General features: G+C 29.6%; 2 protein-coding genes across 7 annotated transcripts; one reads left to right on the plus strand and one right to left on the minus strand.

The window, feature by feature from the left end:
- Positions 1-858: 858 nt before the first annotated feature.
- On the minus strand, positions 859-5,318 carry LOC107438446 (protein Abitram). Of its 5 annotated transcripts, none has more exons than XM_016050744.3 (3): positions 5,178-5,318; positions 3,602-3,687; positions 859-1,388 (listed from the first exon to the last, which is right to left on the minus strand). In XM_016050744.3, the coding sequence occupies exon 3, from the start codon at positions 1,382-1,384 to the stop codon at positions 875-877; it is 510 nt and encodes a 169-aa protein (XP_015906230.1). In that variant the 5' UTR covers positions 1,385-1,388; positions 3,602-3,687; positions 5,178-5,318; the 3' UTR covers positions 859-874. The 5 variants fall into 5 exon arrangements, with proteins under 5 accessions (XP_015906230.1, XP_015906225.1, XP_071041152.1 ...); XM_016050739.3 differs by having other exon boundaries at positions 3,560-3,687; XM_071185051.1 differs by lacking the exon at positions 5,178-5,318 and adding an exon at positions 5,049-5,168.
- Positions 5,319-5,453: 135 nt separating this feature from the next.
- On the plus strand, positions 5,454-19,086 carry LOC107438445 (transcription initiation factor TFIID subunit 1). 2 transcript variants are annotated; one of them, XM_016050738.4, is made up of 2 exons: positions 5,454-5,745; positions 13,658-19,086. In XM_016050738.4, the coding sequence occupies exon 2, from the start codon at positions 13,717-13,719 to the stop codon at positions 18,694-18,696; it is 4,980 nt and encodes a 1,659-aa protein (XP_015906224.1). In that variant the 5' UTR covers positions 5,454-5,745; positions 13,658-13,716; the 3' UTR covers positions 18,697-19,086. The 2 variants fall into 2 exon arrangements, with proteins under 2 accessions (XP_015906224.1, XP_071041150.1); XM_071185049.1 differs by lacking the exon at positions 5,454-5,745 and adding an exon at positions 8,949-9,077.
- The last annotated feature ends 1,552 nt before the right edge of the window (positions 19,087-20,638 follow it).

Below are 20,638 nucleotides of genomic sequence, written 5' to 3' on the forward strand. Positions count from 1 at the left end.
AAAATTCTAGCTTTTCTTTCAAATTCCCAGATTTTTCCAAGTTTTTATGTCCCTGACTTTCCAAGTTTTCTCTAGTATAAAAAAAATCCTTGATAATTCCAGGTGGGTTTCCATTCAGATTTGTATGTTTTTGTATAATTTATGTTTTTTCAATATTTCAATTTGAAAGTTATTGCAATTTTATTTAAAATTTTTCTTTCACTCTTTTGCTTTAAATTATGACTAGCTAGAAAAATTTATCTTTCTCAAGATCCTTATTTAATGAGCTTGCACTTGACTTGATGTTACACGCACAAAATAAATAAAAACAAGAGTATGAGATACTGATATAAATCTTAATATTTGTATCAAAAATTTTAAAAATATAAAAGGCTCAAGAGAGTGATAAAAAATGAATTGTTATATGATAAAAGGTTATTGTTATACATTGTTAACGAGTTAATTTACTTCTCATTTAATACTTCTTTTAGTGTTGCACATTTTGCATTTCTAAATTTCTTCTTAGTACAATTGATTACTTTTTCAAGTCTAGGTATTTCGTATTCAATTATTGGTATTTCGTGTATTGGTATTCGGTAAAACGTGCGTCTCTAAAAAAATTTATTAAATTAAGAGAGTTTATTTTATTATTCTTTTGCAGTAAAATTTGCTTTTATTATACATAAATGTTTGTCCTAGTAAAGCAAATTATACTTTTATTAGTTTGACATCCACTCCTTTTCTAAGTAGCTTGGTATATTCATACTATTTAAAAAAAATTCTTGATTTTTTTTGTAAAATGCTGCCTTGATTTTTATTTTGAACCACTACGAAGCCTATATATGGTTTCCAAAGCACAAGCATAAATGAATAACAACAAACTTTTTTAAAAACTTTATTGCGACAAATTAGTTTGTGGTAAAGGTTTTTTATAAGCATCTTTACGACGAGTAGGTACAAAAAATGGCATAATTATACCAACATAGCCATCTGACCAAGGTTTCTCTTTCAAAAGATTAGGATTTTCTATTAGTTTTTCATTAATTTCAACAAGTTTTCCTGCAACACAACTGTAAAGTATATACTCAGAATCATTATCACATTTTAACTTGCATATCACTGATTTTTCTTTCAACTTTTGGGCACCTCTCTTAAATTTTCCAGACACTTTATTAGATAATCGATTAACATTCCCTACTGAATTGAATTCTATAGAATGAATATTAAGGCATTCAGTCAATATAGGATGAGTCGGAGCTATTGTTATAAGACAAAGCCTGTTTGAATGAAGTAAAGCACATTGATTTGTATCTGGAAATAGTTTTGCAGTAAAGTAACGTTCTGTGATGCTGGGTAAATCTTCATCAATTCGGCAGACCTTGAGGAAATCACTAACAGAATCCATGGATCTAAAAATATTAAGCAAAGTACTTTGAAAAGACATAAATAAAAGACACTTTTCAGAAAAAAATTGCAGAAAGCAAATACCAACATACATAAATGAAAACTTCAGGAGTAAAAAGTGATAATCCACATCCTATAAAGATTTCATTTTCTTATTATAAATAATTATATCTAACATTGTCATACCTGCCAACTTTTACACATTAGGCGTAAAATTTTATTTCTATATTTAAAGTGGTAGTAAAATGTATGCTTTCTATATATTCCTTGCATTTATAAACTTGATTTATAATATTTTTGATCCACCACTATTTTTTAAAACATTAAGTACAGTGTAACCTGCTAAGTTGACCACACTTGTAAGTTGGGCACCTCCATAAGTTGACCTCAATTATCAAGAACGGAATTTTTCCTACATAATATAAAGAAGCAAAACCTTTGTAACTTGACCACCTGTCTATCTTGTATGTTGACCACTGAAATAAGTCAATTTTGTCTAGGAGTATTACGAAATTCTACTCTAAAACCCTCATAAGTTGACCAGAAAAAAAAATCAGAAAATTTTGTCATTTTGGCAATGTATGTTAAAATTTCACTTGTTTGGTGAAATAGTGTAAAAAGCTAATCTAAACCCTTTTGTGAGTTGACCATGAGGGAAACTGTAAGGGGTCAGGTTTTGACCATTTCTTTCATCCGTTCATTGAAAACAGGTGTGTTAGTTGAAATGTTGCTCTTCCAGTTGCAATAGTGAGCATTTGAATAAATGAAGGCTCTGAAATGTGCTTTGATCCTTTATTTATGGTCTTTGATCTTTAAGTGTAGTAAATAAATTTAAGTGTTCAAATAATTTTATTTTGTTAAAGTTTTCAAATTACATGTTTTCGTGTTCTGATATTTTAAGAAATTATATTTGTTAAACACTTCACATGCATAACTAACAAAATAATTTTTAAAAAAAAAATTAGTTGAATATTAGAAGTATATGTATCAAATTGAAGTTCATTCAGGCTCAAACACATTTCTTAAGATATTCATTTGCATATTTTCTGAATAAAATTTTTAAGTCAAGTTTAAAGAAAAATGAAATGTATAGCAACTTGATTAAATTAAACGAAAAAGTAAACAATGACCCACCCCCTCCATAAGTTGACCACTAAAACAATGCACCACAGGTGGTATACAGTAAAACTTACTCAAGTTTTACTGTATATAGATTAATATACAATACTATTATAGTAAATCCGCATAAGTTTGTTCAAAATACAGCAAATGTTTCTGTCTAAAATTGTAATACAAATTTCATTTAACTATCACTCGTGAAAATCATCCTTGAAAGGATTAAAAGTTGGCAGGTATGCATTGTGCTCACATAGGGAAAATTTTTGTCAAGAAACGGTAAGACATTAATAAGTCAAAAACAGTGACAAGAAACTATGCTTATCTGTAAAATGCAAAATTGAGGATTATTACTTTTTATTGTCAAGGTCTTCAAATTTGTAAGAAAATTTCTTCATTTAAAATAAGTATATAAAGAACAAGCATCATTGAATTACAATAGAATATTTTTATTAAAAGCAGAAAAAGAATTTGGAAAAATAAGACTCCAAGTTTCCTCTTTAGAATGGGTACAATAAATATTAGATAAATAATCAAATATTATAATATTTAGGGAATATAAATGTTTAGAGATTAGTTTAACCAGTACTCATATTCATTATTTTCGTATCATTATTTTACATCATAACTTTTAAATAAATGAACTACTAAATATAACTAATCAATGACACAGAAAAATTAAATAAGATCTAATAGTTTTTCCAAAATATCAAAAATAAGATCAACAATATCAAAGAAGTAAGTTTGCAATAAAGTAATACAGGAAATATATTTGTGCCTTACAGCATAAGTTATGACACTCACAATTACAGCCTTATATATTAACTATCTATAGATTTAATTAAGGAAATAAACTATCCTTATCACAATAAGGAATTTGTCAAGTTCATCATTAGTTTAATATAGGAGAAAACAACTATTCAGCTTATTTATGAGCTAAAAGTTAGTAAAAGTAGGTCGTTATTTATAAATCAATCTACAATTATTTTGAAATTTTATTTTTTTTAACTTTGGAAAAGCTATTCAGTAAATTATATATCTATTAAAAATAGTAACATACTATGGATAAGAAAATTCACAATAGTTGGTATTGAATATTTACGTTTCACATGATCCAAGTCATCAAACACCACATGCCTTTATTTAGTTGCAGTATCAATACCTTTAAACAAGTTTTGATATACTTCACTGAAATATAAGGTAATAAGAAAACATATAAGATTTTGTAGGTATATTGTAAAAAAATTTTATGTCAATAATTTATGTAGTAAAAAAATATTAAACCATATTAATTAGTATATTACTAAAACAGTTTTGGTAATAATAAATTTATCAATTCAAGTAGTGTACAAGGACTTACTTCACAACATGTTTACTTAATAAAGCATCACGTAAAACTATTAACTATGGATATTTCTGTATAATGATGCCCCAACTACAATTGTCAAGGCGACAAATGGATTTCAAACTTGCAAATTTAAAAAAAAAATTTGCAGATGTTTGCTCGGGAGTGGCTACGCATTATACTTTTTGAGTTGGTCCCTTACTGTGATGGTTTTCTTAAAAAATTTCTCAAGGGCCACCCGGAAGTTGTCACGACTTAGCAATTACTCTGCCACAGATCACGAAATGGAAATCTCCCCGACGATTCATCATTAAAAGTCAAGTAGATTATCCGTGTTTAGCTACAGAAAGTTATAAAACTAAAAATTTATGAACTAAAACAGCATAAATAATCATAACTACCATTCCAAAAAATGCTGTTACATCAAATCTTAATTTTTTCCCCTAATACACCTAAAACGTTGATCCAAAGTTTATAGTCCTGTTATCAATGTTAACCTTAAGACGAAGACATTTTGGTATCCTTATCTGTCGCCTTAACTACAATTGCCAAAATAGATTTTAAACTAGGAAATTTAAAAAAAACAAACATTTTGATGTTTGGGTGGGGGGGGATTTCCGCATACTGATCTATTGCGCCAACTACAGTCGCCAAATATATTTTAAACTTGCCAAATTTAACACATAGATGTTTGCCTGGGGGTGACTACGAGTTATGCATTTTGAATTGGTCCCTTACTGTGATGTTTTTATTTTCTCGCGCCCCGCTGCCTGGAAGTTGCCAAGACTTGGCGATTATTCACAGATCACGATACAAAAAACCTCCCTCTCCCCCGGCAAACATCTACACGTTTTTTCTCAAAAGTTTATAATCTATTTGGCACCTTGAGGATTGTAGTCAGTGAGACAGATCGCGATACGAAAATACACCCTGAGAACATTTATTACTGTTTTAAATCATTCTTTTTATTCTAAATAGCAAATAAATAAATAATAAACAACGATTTAGTAAAGTCAAACTCTGACAGAATATGATCCGTCACAATAAAAACCAGTATATTCACTAAATAAATAGTTTTAAAAATAAGTATATTCTACTAAATAAATGTATTTTATCATCTTAAATGAAATATTTAAATGAAAATTTAAAGAGAATAAAGAAAAAAAGGCAAATATTGATTATTAAGAGATACGAAATCGATTACCAAAAGACGTATTTATCCGCGTATCAAACAATATTGGATGAATGAATACGATATTTTTATAAAATATATTGCTTGTTAAATGCAAAATAAAACAATTTATTAATATAAAAAATTAAAATAATTAGTTACCTAATGATTGTTTACATGCAAATTCAACGATGTTGCCATATTTGAAAGGAAATTATTCATGCCATTTGTGAGGCTTGACAATAGAGGAAATTTTCTAATTTAGTTTTTGAAATAAAAGAGCTATTCCACATTAAGATATCATTTAAATAAGATAGTATCTATATGTCTTAATTCATTTAGATCAAAAGTAGAACAATTCAATTGTTCTTTTTGCTAAAATCTCGGATAAAAGCATTTTATTTTTCTATAGAGGGCGCTTTTTTCCCATTTAGTTTCGCTGCATCGTGCTCTTGCTTCATTGTGCAATGATATTTGAAAAGTAGCAGAAGAACACAAAAACATTGTCGTGTTTTGGAACGTGGTTTGCCGCGAATTTCATTTGTTATTACTTAAAACTTTGTTAAACACTTTGAAATGCTGAAATTGTGGAACTATTCGTTATCTAGACTTAAAACTTCTGTTAAAAATTATAATGTTGTTGAAAAAGCTGAAAAAGTTTTGGAAACAGAAAAACGTGCTGCACCTAGACATCCAGGGACTGAAGTTAAATTTCAAGTTTTAATTAAAGGTATTATTGCAAAACAATATTTTATATTTTTATTAAAATTATTGTGTTTATTATTCATGAACAATAATTAAAGTTGATGTTTTTATTAACGTTAGTTTCTGTAAATTGAAGTTTCATCAATTGCATGTGATAGTAGAATTTGTTCATTTATCATTAGATTTAGAAAGCTTATTTATTAATAAAGAAATTCCTCAGGGGTTTGCCAAATAATATAAATTTTGCCTTTTTTTTAATTCTGGTATAGAGTTGAAGACATCTAGTGAAAATATTAACAATTGTTTATAGTTGAAAATGTTTATTTTTGAAATGTTTATTGTTTTGCCTTCACTTTGTAAATGTAAATATTTTTCATTATTCACCATATTATGAGAGTAGAAGATTTAATTATAAAAAGTAATTCTTGATTTTTAGAATTTTTTAAATCCTGGATAGTCATTCTTTTTAACTATTTAAGTGGTTTTGGTTATGTACATAGTTCTTATTGTTGATTTCTAACTCTCTATTGTGATCTGTCGCTGCAACTGGAATCATCAGGGCACCAAAAAAATTTACCATTTAGCTTGCAATTTAAAAAGAAAAAAGTTAAAGGTTTGGCTGTAGGTGGCTCAAGTTATACCTTTCATGTTGGTCTTCTATGATTTATTTCAGTTTCTCGCAGTTCACTGCCTGCATGTGGCCGAGACTTAGTGGTTATTCTCTTGTAGATCACAATTTTTAAATCCCACCCTTATATGGGATCATTTTAAGAACAGGTCGTTTTTATAGAAAATGAAAAATATCTTGGAGGAAAAATATCTTAAATTAAAATTTAAAAAAAATATTTAAGTATATATCTTTTGCGCATGTATCAAATAGAGTAGTTGCTCAAACATAACTTGGACTTTTATGGATGATCATCAAATCTGGAAGATAATCTGTCAATTACGAATATTCGGTATTGTGTTTTGTCATATTATCTTCAATCACCAAGGGGCCAAAAGGATTTTAAATAATCCGGAAAAAAAAATGTATAGATGTTGCCAGGGGTTGGCTACAAGTGATAAGAAACAATCTTGATGGTTTGAAAGTTGGCATTGCTGAGTAATTAGTGCCGATAATATTTTAAGTCTGTATGTACATTCTGTAGTCTACAGATTTGAATTTTTGATCACCTTAGGGGGTCTCAGTAATGCCCTGTAGAAATAATAGTTTAGTATGGAGAGCTGTAAAATATACATTTATAAAACAATTACTGATAGGGAAATTTCTTCTATCACATCATTATAAGTTTTTACATCTATTTTTTTTAAAATTTAATTATAATTACTATTATGTAAATTTAAAACTAACACTACAAATAACACTAAATAATTAACATCATAATTATATTATAATGAACGTAATAAATTTATTAAACAATCTGTGTATTATATCTAAAAGTTGGTTTGTGTGTTCATACTTAATAGTATGTGATTTTTATTAGTAGTATGCTATTTTTTGTTGTGTAATTTAATTAATTTGTAATATGCATTAATGTTTAAGGGAATTTTTATTTAGTTGTATTAATTACAGTACAGATATTTATAGAATTATGTTTTATTATACTCCTTATGAAGAGTTCAAATAAGTTTTACTTTCGAATTCTTGCTTTTTAGTTTTTATTTATTAAAAAATTATTAAAATAGGTAGAAATTTAATACGATCTTTGTAAACTAGATTGAAATTATAAACTATTTAAAAATTGTTTTATTGTTCGACATTTTTCTATGAAACTAGTTTCCATTTTTCTCCCAGCGTTGAAAGAAGCCTATTTCTTCCACCTTGGAAAAATTTGGCATGCTTGTTTAAGCACAATTTAATTCATATACCTGAAAGTTCAAAAAATTTTTGAACATTTTTTACCTACTTGAAAATACATTTTGTATAAAGTTAATTTTGGTTAAGCAAGATTTTTATTGTTTGTAAAGGATTTTTTTATTCAATTGAATAGCTCTTCGGATACGATAAATCATGCTGCAAAAAGTGAGATTAACAATTAAGGGCTCAAAATTTGGATTACTTTCCTGGCTAAACTATTGGGACGATATTTCTCAGATTATGCCTACCACCCTTAAGCTGTTAACGTAAATTCCAAACTTGATAGGAAAAAAATAGGCATACTTTATTCATGCAAGGTTCATTTTTACACAGAATTAGTGGTGTAATAATTTGAAATAGCTAGTTGGTATACTTCAAATATATGTTGGTATAGTACTTTAAATGTTTATTAAGCTTGGCATTTGGTGCTTGAAGATCTGCTCTTTAGAATATAAGATATGCAGATTAAAAAATAAACCCCAGCTATTTTCTTCATATTGCTAATGATACGAACTCTTGAATAGAATTTTAAAAAACTGATAAAACATATTATCAATATTTGGCATTCTTATTGCACCAGAATGCCGAATAAATATCAATTTCGAATTTTGTCACTTTCATTGATTTTTCTATTGGATAAATTCATGATCATGTGATTTATAAATGATTCACATGATCTGTACATATAATAAAAGAAAGAATTTGTGTGCGTGTCTGTAGACCATATAGAGTAAGCTCTCTAAAAATACGACACTCAACAATATGGTAAATGAGAATAATTGTAAACAAATTATGAAGCCTGACTTTTGATTTTTTTTAAAAATTATATTTTTTTGCACAGACATTAGTTTTCTCATTGACTAAGCGAAAGCCATAGTTTAAAAATAACATCAGCAATGTGTGCTAGTTTACAGTTCTAATCTAATGAATTCTTCATTATACGTTCTGTATTACTTAATTATTTTTTTATTCGTTATGCCATGTTAACTGAATGAGCACCATGATCATTGGTGCTTATTTTTTTCACCCTTTACAAAGAACGGGTATTCAGCTAGTTAATTATGTAACATGAATTGTTAATAAATTTCTTTAACATTGCTTAGCATTGGGATGTAAACATAAAAGAGACGTATGATTTCATAACTATTAAATTATTTCTTCTTATTAATCTTAACCCACTGACGGTTCTGCACGTAAGAAGTCTTATTTCAACCTGCAATTTTCTCTACATAGCAATACCTGTCGTTCCCAGTAATTTGATAAAGAAATAATGTATAGCGCAGAAACATTCTCCCAATATTGCCCATTTGCTAAACCACCAGTGGGTTAATAGTTAATACATTTATGCATTTCTCAACTAGAAATAGATTTTGAAAAAGGGTCATTTTGTTTTCTATCTTCATACAAATTTTCTTTGTGTGAGTACAATAATAGGAAAATAAAGAAGCCAACTAGATTCAGAGTTAAGTGTGAAATTCTGAAAGATGAATAATTTGGTGAGTTATTTCTAATTTTTTTTTTTCAAAACATTTATTGATAATTTGAATATTCAATTCAGTTTTAATTATCAATAATTGATAGATTATTTGTATTCTCAAAATTAAAATTTTTCACTCATTATTTGTGTAATTAAATTAATAATTTAAAAAAAAAAAGAATTTTTTTTGTCTGAATTCTAAATTGATTGACATCAAAGAATGCATTGATACTTCTGTATGGTGGTGGCAATGTGCCAACCAATAGTCTTTAGTTCCCGGGCAAGCTGGCTCTCATCAAACTTTTTGAGCTTTATAATGTCAGCTCATCACCTTAACAAATAACTATCACTGCTCATTCTGTGCAATTTAAGTCAGCAAATATTTAAATGATGAAACTGTTCATTTATAAGGAATAGATTTTTTGCGTTCAGGTGCTAGTCATTTCGTGCATTATCTGATTTATAAAATTAAGTAAAGTTAGAAAATTTAATTTTGAACCATGAGGAACACCATTAAACAATAAATCAGTAATTAATTGCATTGTGGGGTAGTTAAAAAAAACAAACTAGGAGTGAGAAAGTTTCCTTTCAGTATCTCTCTCTTCTCTCTTTTTTTTAAAAATTTTTTTAAACTGATTATTGACATTATTTAAATCTTTGTCTGTTGCATATTTACAGTTAGTTGTGAAACTATTTTCTCTGATTTTCAATATCCAAAGAATATTTTTTTTTTTTTGCTGTGGCCAAGGTCTTTATGAATGATGAAATAAAAAATTTCAAACTATTGTAAAAACATATAAATTTTTTATTTAAGTTAATTAAATGCCCTGTGGCAGAATTGTGTCGACATGGCGACACTGTTTCAGAACGTTAGAGTTTTTGCAGAAAGATTTTTCTTTCCGGAAGGGGAAAATTTTGGTTTTCCTTTCTGCATAATTTTTTGAAAAGTGCTTTTTTTCCCAAAGATGTCTTTCTTGCGCATCAGAGAGGAGAGAAATAATCTTGATTTTTCTATTCTCATTTGTGATTTAAAAAAAAATCTGTAATGAATCTTCAGCTAGAATTTCAAATTAATTATATAAAATTAAAAATTCAGAAATCACGAAAGTTCAAAAGATAGTTCACTCTAAAAACGATGTTCTTTAATTTATTTTTTTTCCTTTATAGAGCACTATGTTTTACATACACTTATTTGAGTATCTATCTTTTTTAAGTCCAATTCGCATGATTCGTGATGTTTATTTTGAGAGTTACTGCATGGATTTTACGATTTTTAATTTATGTACGAATTTTAATTTATGATCGTTTAATTTAGTTACGGATTTTAATTTGAGTAATGAATTACAAAATTCGAAAAAGGAAATAATTAGTGCATTTTTCTGCCTACAAAAGTCTATAATATCGCCTATAATATTAGAATTAAAAAAATATTGCTTTTGCAATAAAATTTCTTTATAAATTTTTATTCTATACTTTCTTCTGTAATCACAACATTCACGTTACTTTAAATTAGTAATTGTTATAATTAAAAATACCTTAAATCAAAATATTTGTGCTAGGGTAGTTAGTCGCAGAAATCCCGAAAACGTTCTGCCACAGGGCTTAAATGTATTAATCCACATCAAAAGGTCTTTTTTACATTTTACCAATTTAAGACTGCACAATCTTTGTATAATGAAATTAAATATTTCAAACTATCATAAGAATATATTAATTTCTAATTAACACTACACAATTTTAAACAATATAACTTGCCAATTTTACTCAATATATTGTTAATAGCTAATTTTTAACTATATGCGAAGCTTTGTTTAAACTTACACGAGAATACACATCTTTTTCCTTGCGTACCCTGGATCCTTCTTACCTGAGGTAATTAGAACCATTAGTTGTTTGAACCGAGTTGTTACGAACCATTAGTTGTTATGAGACCAAGTTTGAATAATTGATATTTCTTGCTGTGCATCTCCTTATGCCTTTGTCGCGCATAAGACAACAGGTTTACTAGATTTTGAAAAATATTTCTTGCTGTGCAAAAGTTCTAGAAAAATAAGAGAAATGAGGTTCTATTTTCAATATATTAGAAATTAATGGACAGTGCTTTAAAATATCATCTATTTTTTTCTTTTTGTCACTGTTTGAGTGACCATATTTCTCACGTCTTTCTCTGATTTTGATGTAACCAAGAGCAGATTTGTGTTTTGTAGAATATTAGCTTTAGTTTTTCGTTGTGATAAGTCTTTCATTGTTAACAAGTCTACACAGTTTTTGAATGTTTTTGTTTGTCGATTGTTTTGTTTCTGACACATTATTGAATTAATTTTAGCCGATCCTGTTATTAAGTTACTACAGTGAAACCTCCTGTTATGGACACTCCTGCAAAACAGACGCCTCTCAATGCGGACATATTTTTAATTCCCCTGGAATCTTCTATAAATAAACCATTACGTACATTCTCCGCAAAGCAGACACTCCCGTAACTAATAATTGAAATGGACTGAGGACAGTACGCTCCTATTTGGTATCATATGTCTAACTTGAGTATCTTTGCGGATAGGAAAATTATATTTATTTATCTGTAGCTGCATCCAGAATTATGTATTTATATCAAACTTCTTTATATATTCTTTTTTATCTTTCTTATTGTTTAAATAAATATTCTTGTAGATATTTACAGTATCCTTGTAGATATTATTTAATTATTTCTACATCTTTGAGAATATTCTAAAAACAATTTACGGTGTTAAATTTCGTTATTAGGATACCCTTCCCGTAAACGGACAACTCTCATAAATGGACAATTTTTTCGGTCCCATGAATGTCCGCTTAACGGAGGTTTCACTGTACTTGATTTTTAATTATTTGAAATAAGTATTTATTTTTAGTCAGTATTGTATCTTTATTGCCAAGTACTTTCAAGGAAAATAGAGGATTGTTTAGTACAGTAGAAAATATTTTAACACAAACCTTGAAAACCGTGGAACTTTGCATTTTATGAAATTTTGTGTTACATAGATCATTTCACGTATCTTAAAAACTTACCTACGAAATATGGCAATATTTGTCAGGAACAGGTCAATCTTAAAATGTTTTAATATAATTTTTAGTTTCAGAAAAGATTTATTATTTACAGAAAAGAGAAGGAAAAAAAAAGCTTTCTGCAACATTAGAACTAGCAACAAATTAACTTTGGTTAGTTTAGCTTTTGAAATTTTAACTTAGCTAATAATTAAACAAATAATGTAAAAAGTTTATAGTTCTTGCTTATATAGAATTTTCTTAACTACAATTTTCATTATTTATGACCACAAAGCAAGTGTGGTTTATAGTGAATTGCACTTTATAGATCTTCTATTGTATTATTGGACTTCAATATGAAGTAAAAAATCAGTATGAGAAAGCATTTGTAACAGTTTTAGGATTTTTGACAAGAAAGCTATTTTTAAGAAATAAAGATAGTTTTTAAACTAGTTACATTTTGATTGTGATGTAAATATTTTTTGATGTTTTGCTTCTGAAACATGTTACTAAGATGGCTATTTTATGTTATCGGAGTGATTTCTCATTGATTTGAGTTGTATGTGTAAATAAGAGATGAGTTTGGGCTCGCTTTTATAAAGCTCTCTATAAAGGTACATTTTAATACGAGCTTGAGAAACACAGTGTTACTTAGAGCTAAATTCCATCTAAACCCCAGATATACGTCAAGTAAATGCCAAATTTTGCAGTCTCGCTACTTTGCTTTTTATGTCTAAACAAGGTTATTAATTATTAAAATCTTTACCTCTGAAACAAAAAGTGGAAAAACAAACTGGAATGTGAAAGAAAAGTCAGAAGAATAACGGCAAACAATAACATACAAGTTTTTATTGGCTGTAGGATTTCCAACTGAGGACCCTCTTAACAGTTGAAGTAAATTTTTTATTTTGCTATGCTTATGTAGGAATATCATTTTTAGCGTCATAACTTACATTGGTATATGAATGAGTGGATTTCTGTTAGAATGTATTTTTAGACAAAAATTAAGATATATTTGGGAGCTTGACCACTTGCTCACCAATGCTTGTAAACTCTCAAATGCTGTTTGCTATTCAAACATTCATAATACATTGAATATTACTTTTTACTTCCATGTGTGATAGAATGTCTCGTTCTGCCCTTAAAATGCTGTAAGTTTGACACACCAACTTTATGTGCACTTCGCTCCCATGTACCCTTCAGAAAGAGACTTCCAGCACTTGATGTAGTACTGACTAAAACTTCAAGATGTTTGAAACTAAAATTAAAGAAGAAAAATAAATCTTAAGCAAAATAAGTCCTTTGACAATTAGTGTTAGCCTCACTAAGCAAAAACACCTAACAGAAGTCTCTAATCACTATAATTTTTTATACCTTATGAATTTTAAACTTTTTATATGAATAACTAAACCAAAAATTTGTTTAAAAGTAGTAAAAAAAAGCTTATGAAAATTTTATCATGATTCCATGTTTACTCAAGCCCGAAATATTTTTTTAGTAAACGAGCCTGAGTCTCATCTTTAGTGTAAATAGATTTTAAATTTTTTTTTTAAATTGAACTTTTCCTTTTTTTTTTTTTAGATAGAAGACACAACATCTAACTAAAAAAAATTATGTAACTGCTGACATGAACTTGAGGAATGGAAGATGAATATGAAAGCTATGATGGCTTTGAGCCTAAGTCTCCGAGTGCTGTAGATTTTTATGACTTTGATGATGTATTGTCTGATGAAGGAGAACTTGAAGATTCTACACACAAAACTGTTATTGATCATGTAAACTTTCATACGAACTCAAGTTTGCCTCTCCCTCCTCTAACACAAACTGATGAGGTAGTATTCGGCAAGGGGGACAAACCTCTTGCAGCAGTTCTTCCTGCTAAGTACCAAGATTCTGATGTAAATAGTCTTTTTCCTGATTATCATCCTGATAAAAGTTTAAGACATTTGAAGATATTTAAAATCGCCAAACATAACTTGCCAAATCTTTGGCGAGGTGTTAGACGTAAGAAGGATACGAAAAGTGTGAATCCTAAGGTTGAGATCAAATTACAGAAAGAATTAGAAATAGAATCTGATGAAGAAATTAAATTTTTGTCTGATAAATCATATTCAAAGCCTATCGATAATCCAGAAAGCAATGTTAACAGTAAACCTTTAAACAATGCATGGAGGTTTGGTGCTGCAAAACTATGGTATGACATGGTTGAAGTACCTGAAACAGCAGAAACATATGACTATGGCTTTAAACTAAAAGAAAAAAATGAGGATTATTCAATTGAAAATGATTCTTCTTGTGATGCATATTTAATGGTAAATCAAATGAGCTGGGAAAATGATGTGATATGGGATGGAGAGGATGCTAAAGAAGAAGTTATGCAAAAGATAATGAATGTTGACAAACCAGCTGGATGGATACCATTCCTCGCCGATCGCACTGTATCTGGTTTCCAAGAGTATACCAAAGGTACTATCAACCGACAAGATAATTTTATGAAAACATCTTATGAGGGCAATAAAATGTTTCTGAGTAATAAAGTTAAGAAAACAGAATTCCAATCTATGTTTCCTGCAGAAAACCCTTTACTTATTTACGATCGATGGGAAGATGATGTGATTTGGGATCCTGATAACATGGCTAGAATATCTTATCCCAAAGTGTTAGAGGTTGATGACGATAATATCATCATAGATATTCCAGAGGATAAACCGCCAATTGTTGAACCTTTGGAAACAACTAAAGATTGTAAAAATAAAAAACCACGTCCTCAGCCTAAAAAGATTGAGGAAGAAGAAGAGGAAAGTTCAGCTATGAACAAACCAGATTTCTTTAACATTTCTAATGATGAGTATTACAACCCAAAGATGACTCAAGAGACTGCTTTGAAACTTAGCTATAGTGGTAGCTTTTTACAGCATTCCATTCCTGCTGTTGAATTGAGGCCTCCATATTTCCCAACTCATTTAGGACTTACTGCATTGCAACGTTTTCACAGACCTACTCTTAAAATTTATTCTCATGGGCCATTTGCATATTTTGGTGATTTTCATGGAGTTCATTCTCTTCAAAAACATATTCAGCGAAAAAGACGTGAAAGAGAAAAGGAACTTGAAGAATCTGGTGGTGGGGAAATGTTCTTTATGCGTACTCCAGCAGATCTAAGTGCCCAAGATGGAGATTTAGTTCTGTTTGAATTTTGTGAAGAATTTCCACCTTTAATGAATCAAGTTGGAATGGCTTCTAAGATTAGAAACCATTATCGTAGAAGACCTGGAAAAGAGACGCCTTTAAAACAGTATGAGTATGGGGAAACAGCCTATCACAATTCTCCTTTTCTAGGCACCCTTCAACCTGGTGAGAGTCTTCAAGCTTATGAAAATCATTTATACCGAGCTCCAATTTATGAACACAGTATGCAAAGCACAGATTTTTTAATCATACGAACTAGATATCAATATTTTATTCGTGAAGTAAAGACTCTATATACTGTTGGTCAGCAACTCCCTCTTGTAGAGGTACCTGCTCCAAAATCTGAAAAAACTAAAAGTTTTCTTAAAGACTTTTTAAATGTTTTTATCTATCGTTTGTTTTGGCAAAGTCCGGAAGCTCCTCGAAAAATTAGAATTGAAGCTGTAAAAAAGGCTTTTCCTTCAATAAGAGAATTCAGTATTAGAAAACGTCTAAATCAGTGTGCAACATTCCAAAGAACTGGTGGGGGTACTAAATTTTGGATTCTCAATGAACAGTTCAGACTACCCTCTGAGGAGGAAATCCGACAAACAATATCACCTGAGCAGTGCTGTGCATACTATAGCATGCTTTCTGCAGAACAAAGACTAAAAGATGCTGGTTATGGTGACAAATTAGTGGCTGCAGAGGAAGATAATGAGTTTTTTCAAACAAAGCTCGAGGATGAAGTCAAGGCAGCTCCTTGGAACACTACGCAAGCTTTCATAGCTGCTGCTGAAGGCAAATGTATGTTGGAGTTAAATGGTCCTACTGATCCTACGGGCATTGGTTTGGGCTTTTCTTATGTGAGGATTCCAAATAAACCTCAAGTTCCAAAGGACGATAACCAAAATCCAGCTAAGCGTCTTGTTAGAGGAACAGATGCTGATTTGAGGAGACTTTCACTTAGTGCTGCTAAGAAACTCTTAAAAAGTTTCAATGTCCCTGATAAGGAGATTAAAAATATGACCCGATGGGAGATAGTACATGTTGTCCGTACTTTATCTACAGAACAGGCTAAATTAGCAGAGGGAGGAGCTGTACCTAAATTTGCTCGAGGTAATTTCCATAGTCAAGCAGAACATGCCAAGAGGTATAAAGAAGAGTGCCAACGTTTATTTGATTTGCAAAATAGTGTTCTGTCTTCAAATGAAGTTTTGTCTACTGATGAGGATACTAGTTCAGAAGAAGACTCAGATATTGAAGAGATGGGAAAGCATATTGAAAGTATTCTTTCAGATAAGAAAACAGCTGATGAACTTTCACATGAAAGTGAAGAAGCACAAAGGAAAGATTTGCAAAAGATGCTTGCATCAGAGCTGCCAATTAAAGATAGCCTCAAAGCAAAAGAAGATAAACCACCAAGTATTGAAGGAAAAATTTTGAAGATCTACAGAACATATAAAAACAGTGATGGAACAGATTATGAACGCATTGAGATTGTAAGGAGACCTGCTGTTGTGGAACTGTATACAAAAATTAGAGAAACTAAAAATGCAGAGTTTGTAAAAAGTTATTCGATGGACGAAGAACAAAAAGAGGCAATAAGGAAAGAAAAGAGGCGAATACAAGATCAGTTGAGAAGAATTAAACGGAATGAATTAAAAGAGCGTACGTTTGAGCCTGTTAGAAAGAGAGCAAAGGTTGAAACTCCTTCTTCAAAAGTGACATGTGGAGCTTGTGGACTAAGTGGTCATATGCGAACTAATAGAGCTTGCAAAATGTATCAAAATACTCCATCACTTCCACCTGTACAAGTTGCCATGACAGAGGAACAAGAGGAAGCTGCTGAAAAAAATGCTTTAAATGATCAAAATCTCATTCAATGTGATGAAACAAAAATAATTTTGTCCAAGCAACTTGTTCAACATGCTGATGAAGTTCGAAAAAAATCATTGGTTATTAAAATTCCTAAAGATACATTAGCGGCTGCTAAAAAGAAAAGAACTAGCGAATTAACAAATTCTGACTATCTAAGTACACCTAAGATGATTAATCGTAAAAGAACAGATCCCTTGGTGTCCATTAGTGTCATATTTGAGAATCTCATCAATGAGCTTAAAGCATTACCCCATACTCAACCATTTTGGATACCTGTTAGCATTAAACTTGCTCCTGACTATTTTACGCTAATTGAAAGACCAATGGATTTGCACTCTATGAAAGAGCAGATACGTCAACACAAGTACAAAAGTAGAGAAGATTTCATTAAAGATTTACAGCAGATCATAGATAACAGTTCAAAATACAATGGACCCCATAGCTTTCTGACTATAACTGCCCACACTTTGCTAGAGCATTGTTTTAAAATATTCTCCGAAAAAGAAGAGAGGCTGATGGAACTAGAAAAAGCTATTAATCCTCTTTTAGATAATGATCAAGTAGCTTTCTCTTTTATGTTAGAATCTATAGTTACTGATTACTTAAAAACTGTCCCCGAGTCATGGCCTTTTCATAAACCTGTTGAAAAACGAGTGGCTAAAGGTTATTATGATCTAATAGAACAACCTATAGATTTGAGTGCAATTATAAATTACTGTAAAGCTCATAAGTATAGTACGAGACAAGCATTTATAGATGATGTTGAACTAATGTATTCAAATAGCGAGCGTTTTAATGGGGTTGATCATTCTTATACAAAAAAAGCACGTGAAATTGTAGAAAGATGCCATGAATCATTATCATTGTACAGTGAACAGCTAGAAAAACTAGAGGCTGGGTTGAAAAACTCTAATGGAGTCAATCCTGTTGTGAACAATATTTTAGTACCAAAGAGAACTAGAAAAGTTGGTAGACCCAAACTTAATGCTGATTATGGGGCACCTCCATCAAAGTACAATGGCTCTGTTGACACCGATTCATTTATAGATGTTGAATCATTGGATACTATCCCAGATGCTGTCTACGAAAAAGAATCGAACAATTCAGATAAAAGTGAAAGTATTCAATGTGACTCGCAACATTCAAATGCTAATGATTTAGATCTTTCAGAAAATAGTGATGATGATCAAGTTGATAATAAAGATTGTGGTGATAATAACAATCATATTGCATCTAATTCTTTTCTGGAAGATTTGGACTTGTCAGAAAGTGATCCTGAGAGTCAAAATGATGCTGACAGGTTTCAAGAAGTACACTTGCCTTCAGCGTCTTTGCCTGAGACTTATAATCCTAATTCAAATAGTGATTTTACTAGTCCGACAGTGTCATCTAAAACTCAGAGCTTACAGCATATTAATGGCTTTATGGAAGTGGAGAGTTATGGTGATGATTCCAATATGAACTTTCAGTTACCAGACTCTCAAATTACCTGTGATAATATTTGTGATGATTTAATTGTAAGTGATAGTGAGTCTGAGGACATGCCCATGGAGCATGTTTTGCAGTTCTAATTTGTTTTTCTTTAAAGTTCAAAATTTCCTGTTAAATTTAGTTTTCCATTATCAGTCTTAACTATTGAACTTTTATTCAGATACATTTAATGGTCAGATACATATGTTTGTTTTCTCAAATTTTTGCCAATTTTATTTAAAATTATCTGTAAAATGCATGTAGTTTAAAAGACTTGTATGTAAACATTCCAGTCTGCATTGAACCATCCTATATTCTTCTCTGTTTATGTTTAAAAAATAATTTTGATGAAATATTTTATTGTTAGGTTAAATAATTAATAAAAAAGTCTGGGAATAATAAATATTGCCATTCTGTTGAACCCATTACAATCATGGTAAAGTTAAAAGGTGTTTCCTACTGTGATTTAAAAAAAAAAAAAAAAAAGACAAGCTAAAAACTATTTTTTTACCTTCCAGTTTAACCTTCTTTCAACATCTTATATCTCATAGTATTTTATTTTAGTCTTGTGAATTTCATGTTTGGTCCTACAATTTCCATCCTAAGCCTGTTAAATTTTATGAACATCAAACAAAAAATTTTAAATTTGAAGCATATATTTTAAAGTAACTTCTAGCTACCCTACAATAATGGAAGAGACACTTTTTGACATTTTCTAAAATCTCTCAAGATATACTTATATGATTAATTTGTGTTTTTAGGGGTGTTTAGTTCATGCGATTTTTCATACTTAGCAATATTATTAAAGAAAAGATTTCAGAGGTTTGAGGGACCATCAATTGTGAAGTGAATCGTATTTGGCGACTTATGAAAAAGTCTGATTTAAATATCTTAATAATTTGAAAAGTTTTAAGTAGTTTTCTAAGAAACCTTTGTACTTAAAAAAAAAGGTTCTAATTGATAAGGGGTTTCCCTCAAATTTTTTTTTGTTTCATAGAACAAAATTTCAAAACATAATACCTTAAATATACTTTCACGGTGGAAGATCCCCTTACATTGTCAGTGTTATTTTGAATCACTCTTGTTTAATAGAACAAAATATAACTTCAACAAAAACCCTTATCGTTTTTAGCTTTCTTTTAAAAAGTACAAAAACTGCTTAGTTGCTTGAAACTTGTTAAATTTGTAAGATATTCGAATCAGGAATTTTTTCATTTTTTTTTTTTCATTAGTTGTCAAGTACAATTCGCTACAAAATTATGAAAAAACAAATCTAAATTTTTTCACTCATGCGCTATATAAAAGACCTACTTTAAATATCTTATGCAGTTTTTAATGATTTTTTTCCAGGTTTTAAAAGAATAATTTTGTAAATTTTAAATTCCTCCTGAAATATTTATTAAATTTTATTTAAACATGAAATATTTAAAAAAAATCATAAAACGAAATAAAAATATTTATAAAAATGTTTATATTTCCGTAACTATGTAAGCTAGGTTTACAAAATTTTATGCAGTTACTGCAAGTAACGATCAAAGTTATAGATACAAGTGACAAGTTTATTGCTTGATTTGCTAATATAGGATATACAATAATACTTGTTTTCTTTCTTAATTTATAGTCAGTCCCTCAAACCTTTGAAAGTGCTAAATCATATTGCTAAGAATAAAAAATCGCATGGACTAAATACCTCTAAAGTAACAAAATAGTCTTTTTAAGTATTTTATTGAAAAATTTAAAAAAAATGTCAATTATTGAAAGTGTCTCATCCATTTATTATTGTAGTATAGTGTATATACTTTTTATATTAAATTAACCTAAAATTGGACCTAAAAAAATTTTTTTTTACTGATTTTAAGTCAGTTTTCTGTAGAAAATATTAGAATTTACTAATAAAATAGTTTGAAAATAGTGCTTGAAGCTATTTTTAGGGGAAGTTCCTTTATTTTAAAGACCCTTTATTTTATTTTTAAATAGTTCACAACTAAAAACTAAGCAGTAAAGGTTTTGAAATATGTATTTCAGTGTTGGGTAGTCTTTTTT

This window comes from Parasteatoda tepidariorum, chromosome 9 (genome assembly GCF_043381705.1).
Source record: "Parasteatoda tepidariorum isolate YZ-2023 chromosome 9, CAS_Ptep_4.0, whole genome shotgun sequence".
Lineage (NCBI taxonomy): Eukaryota > Metazoa > Arthropoda > Arachnida > Araneae > Theridiidae > Parasteatoda > Parasteatoda tepidariorum.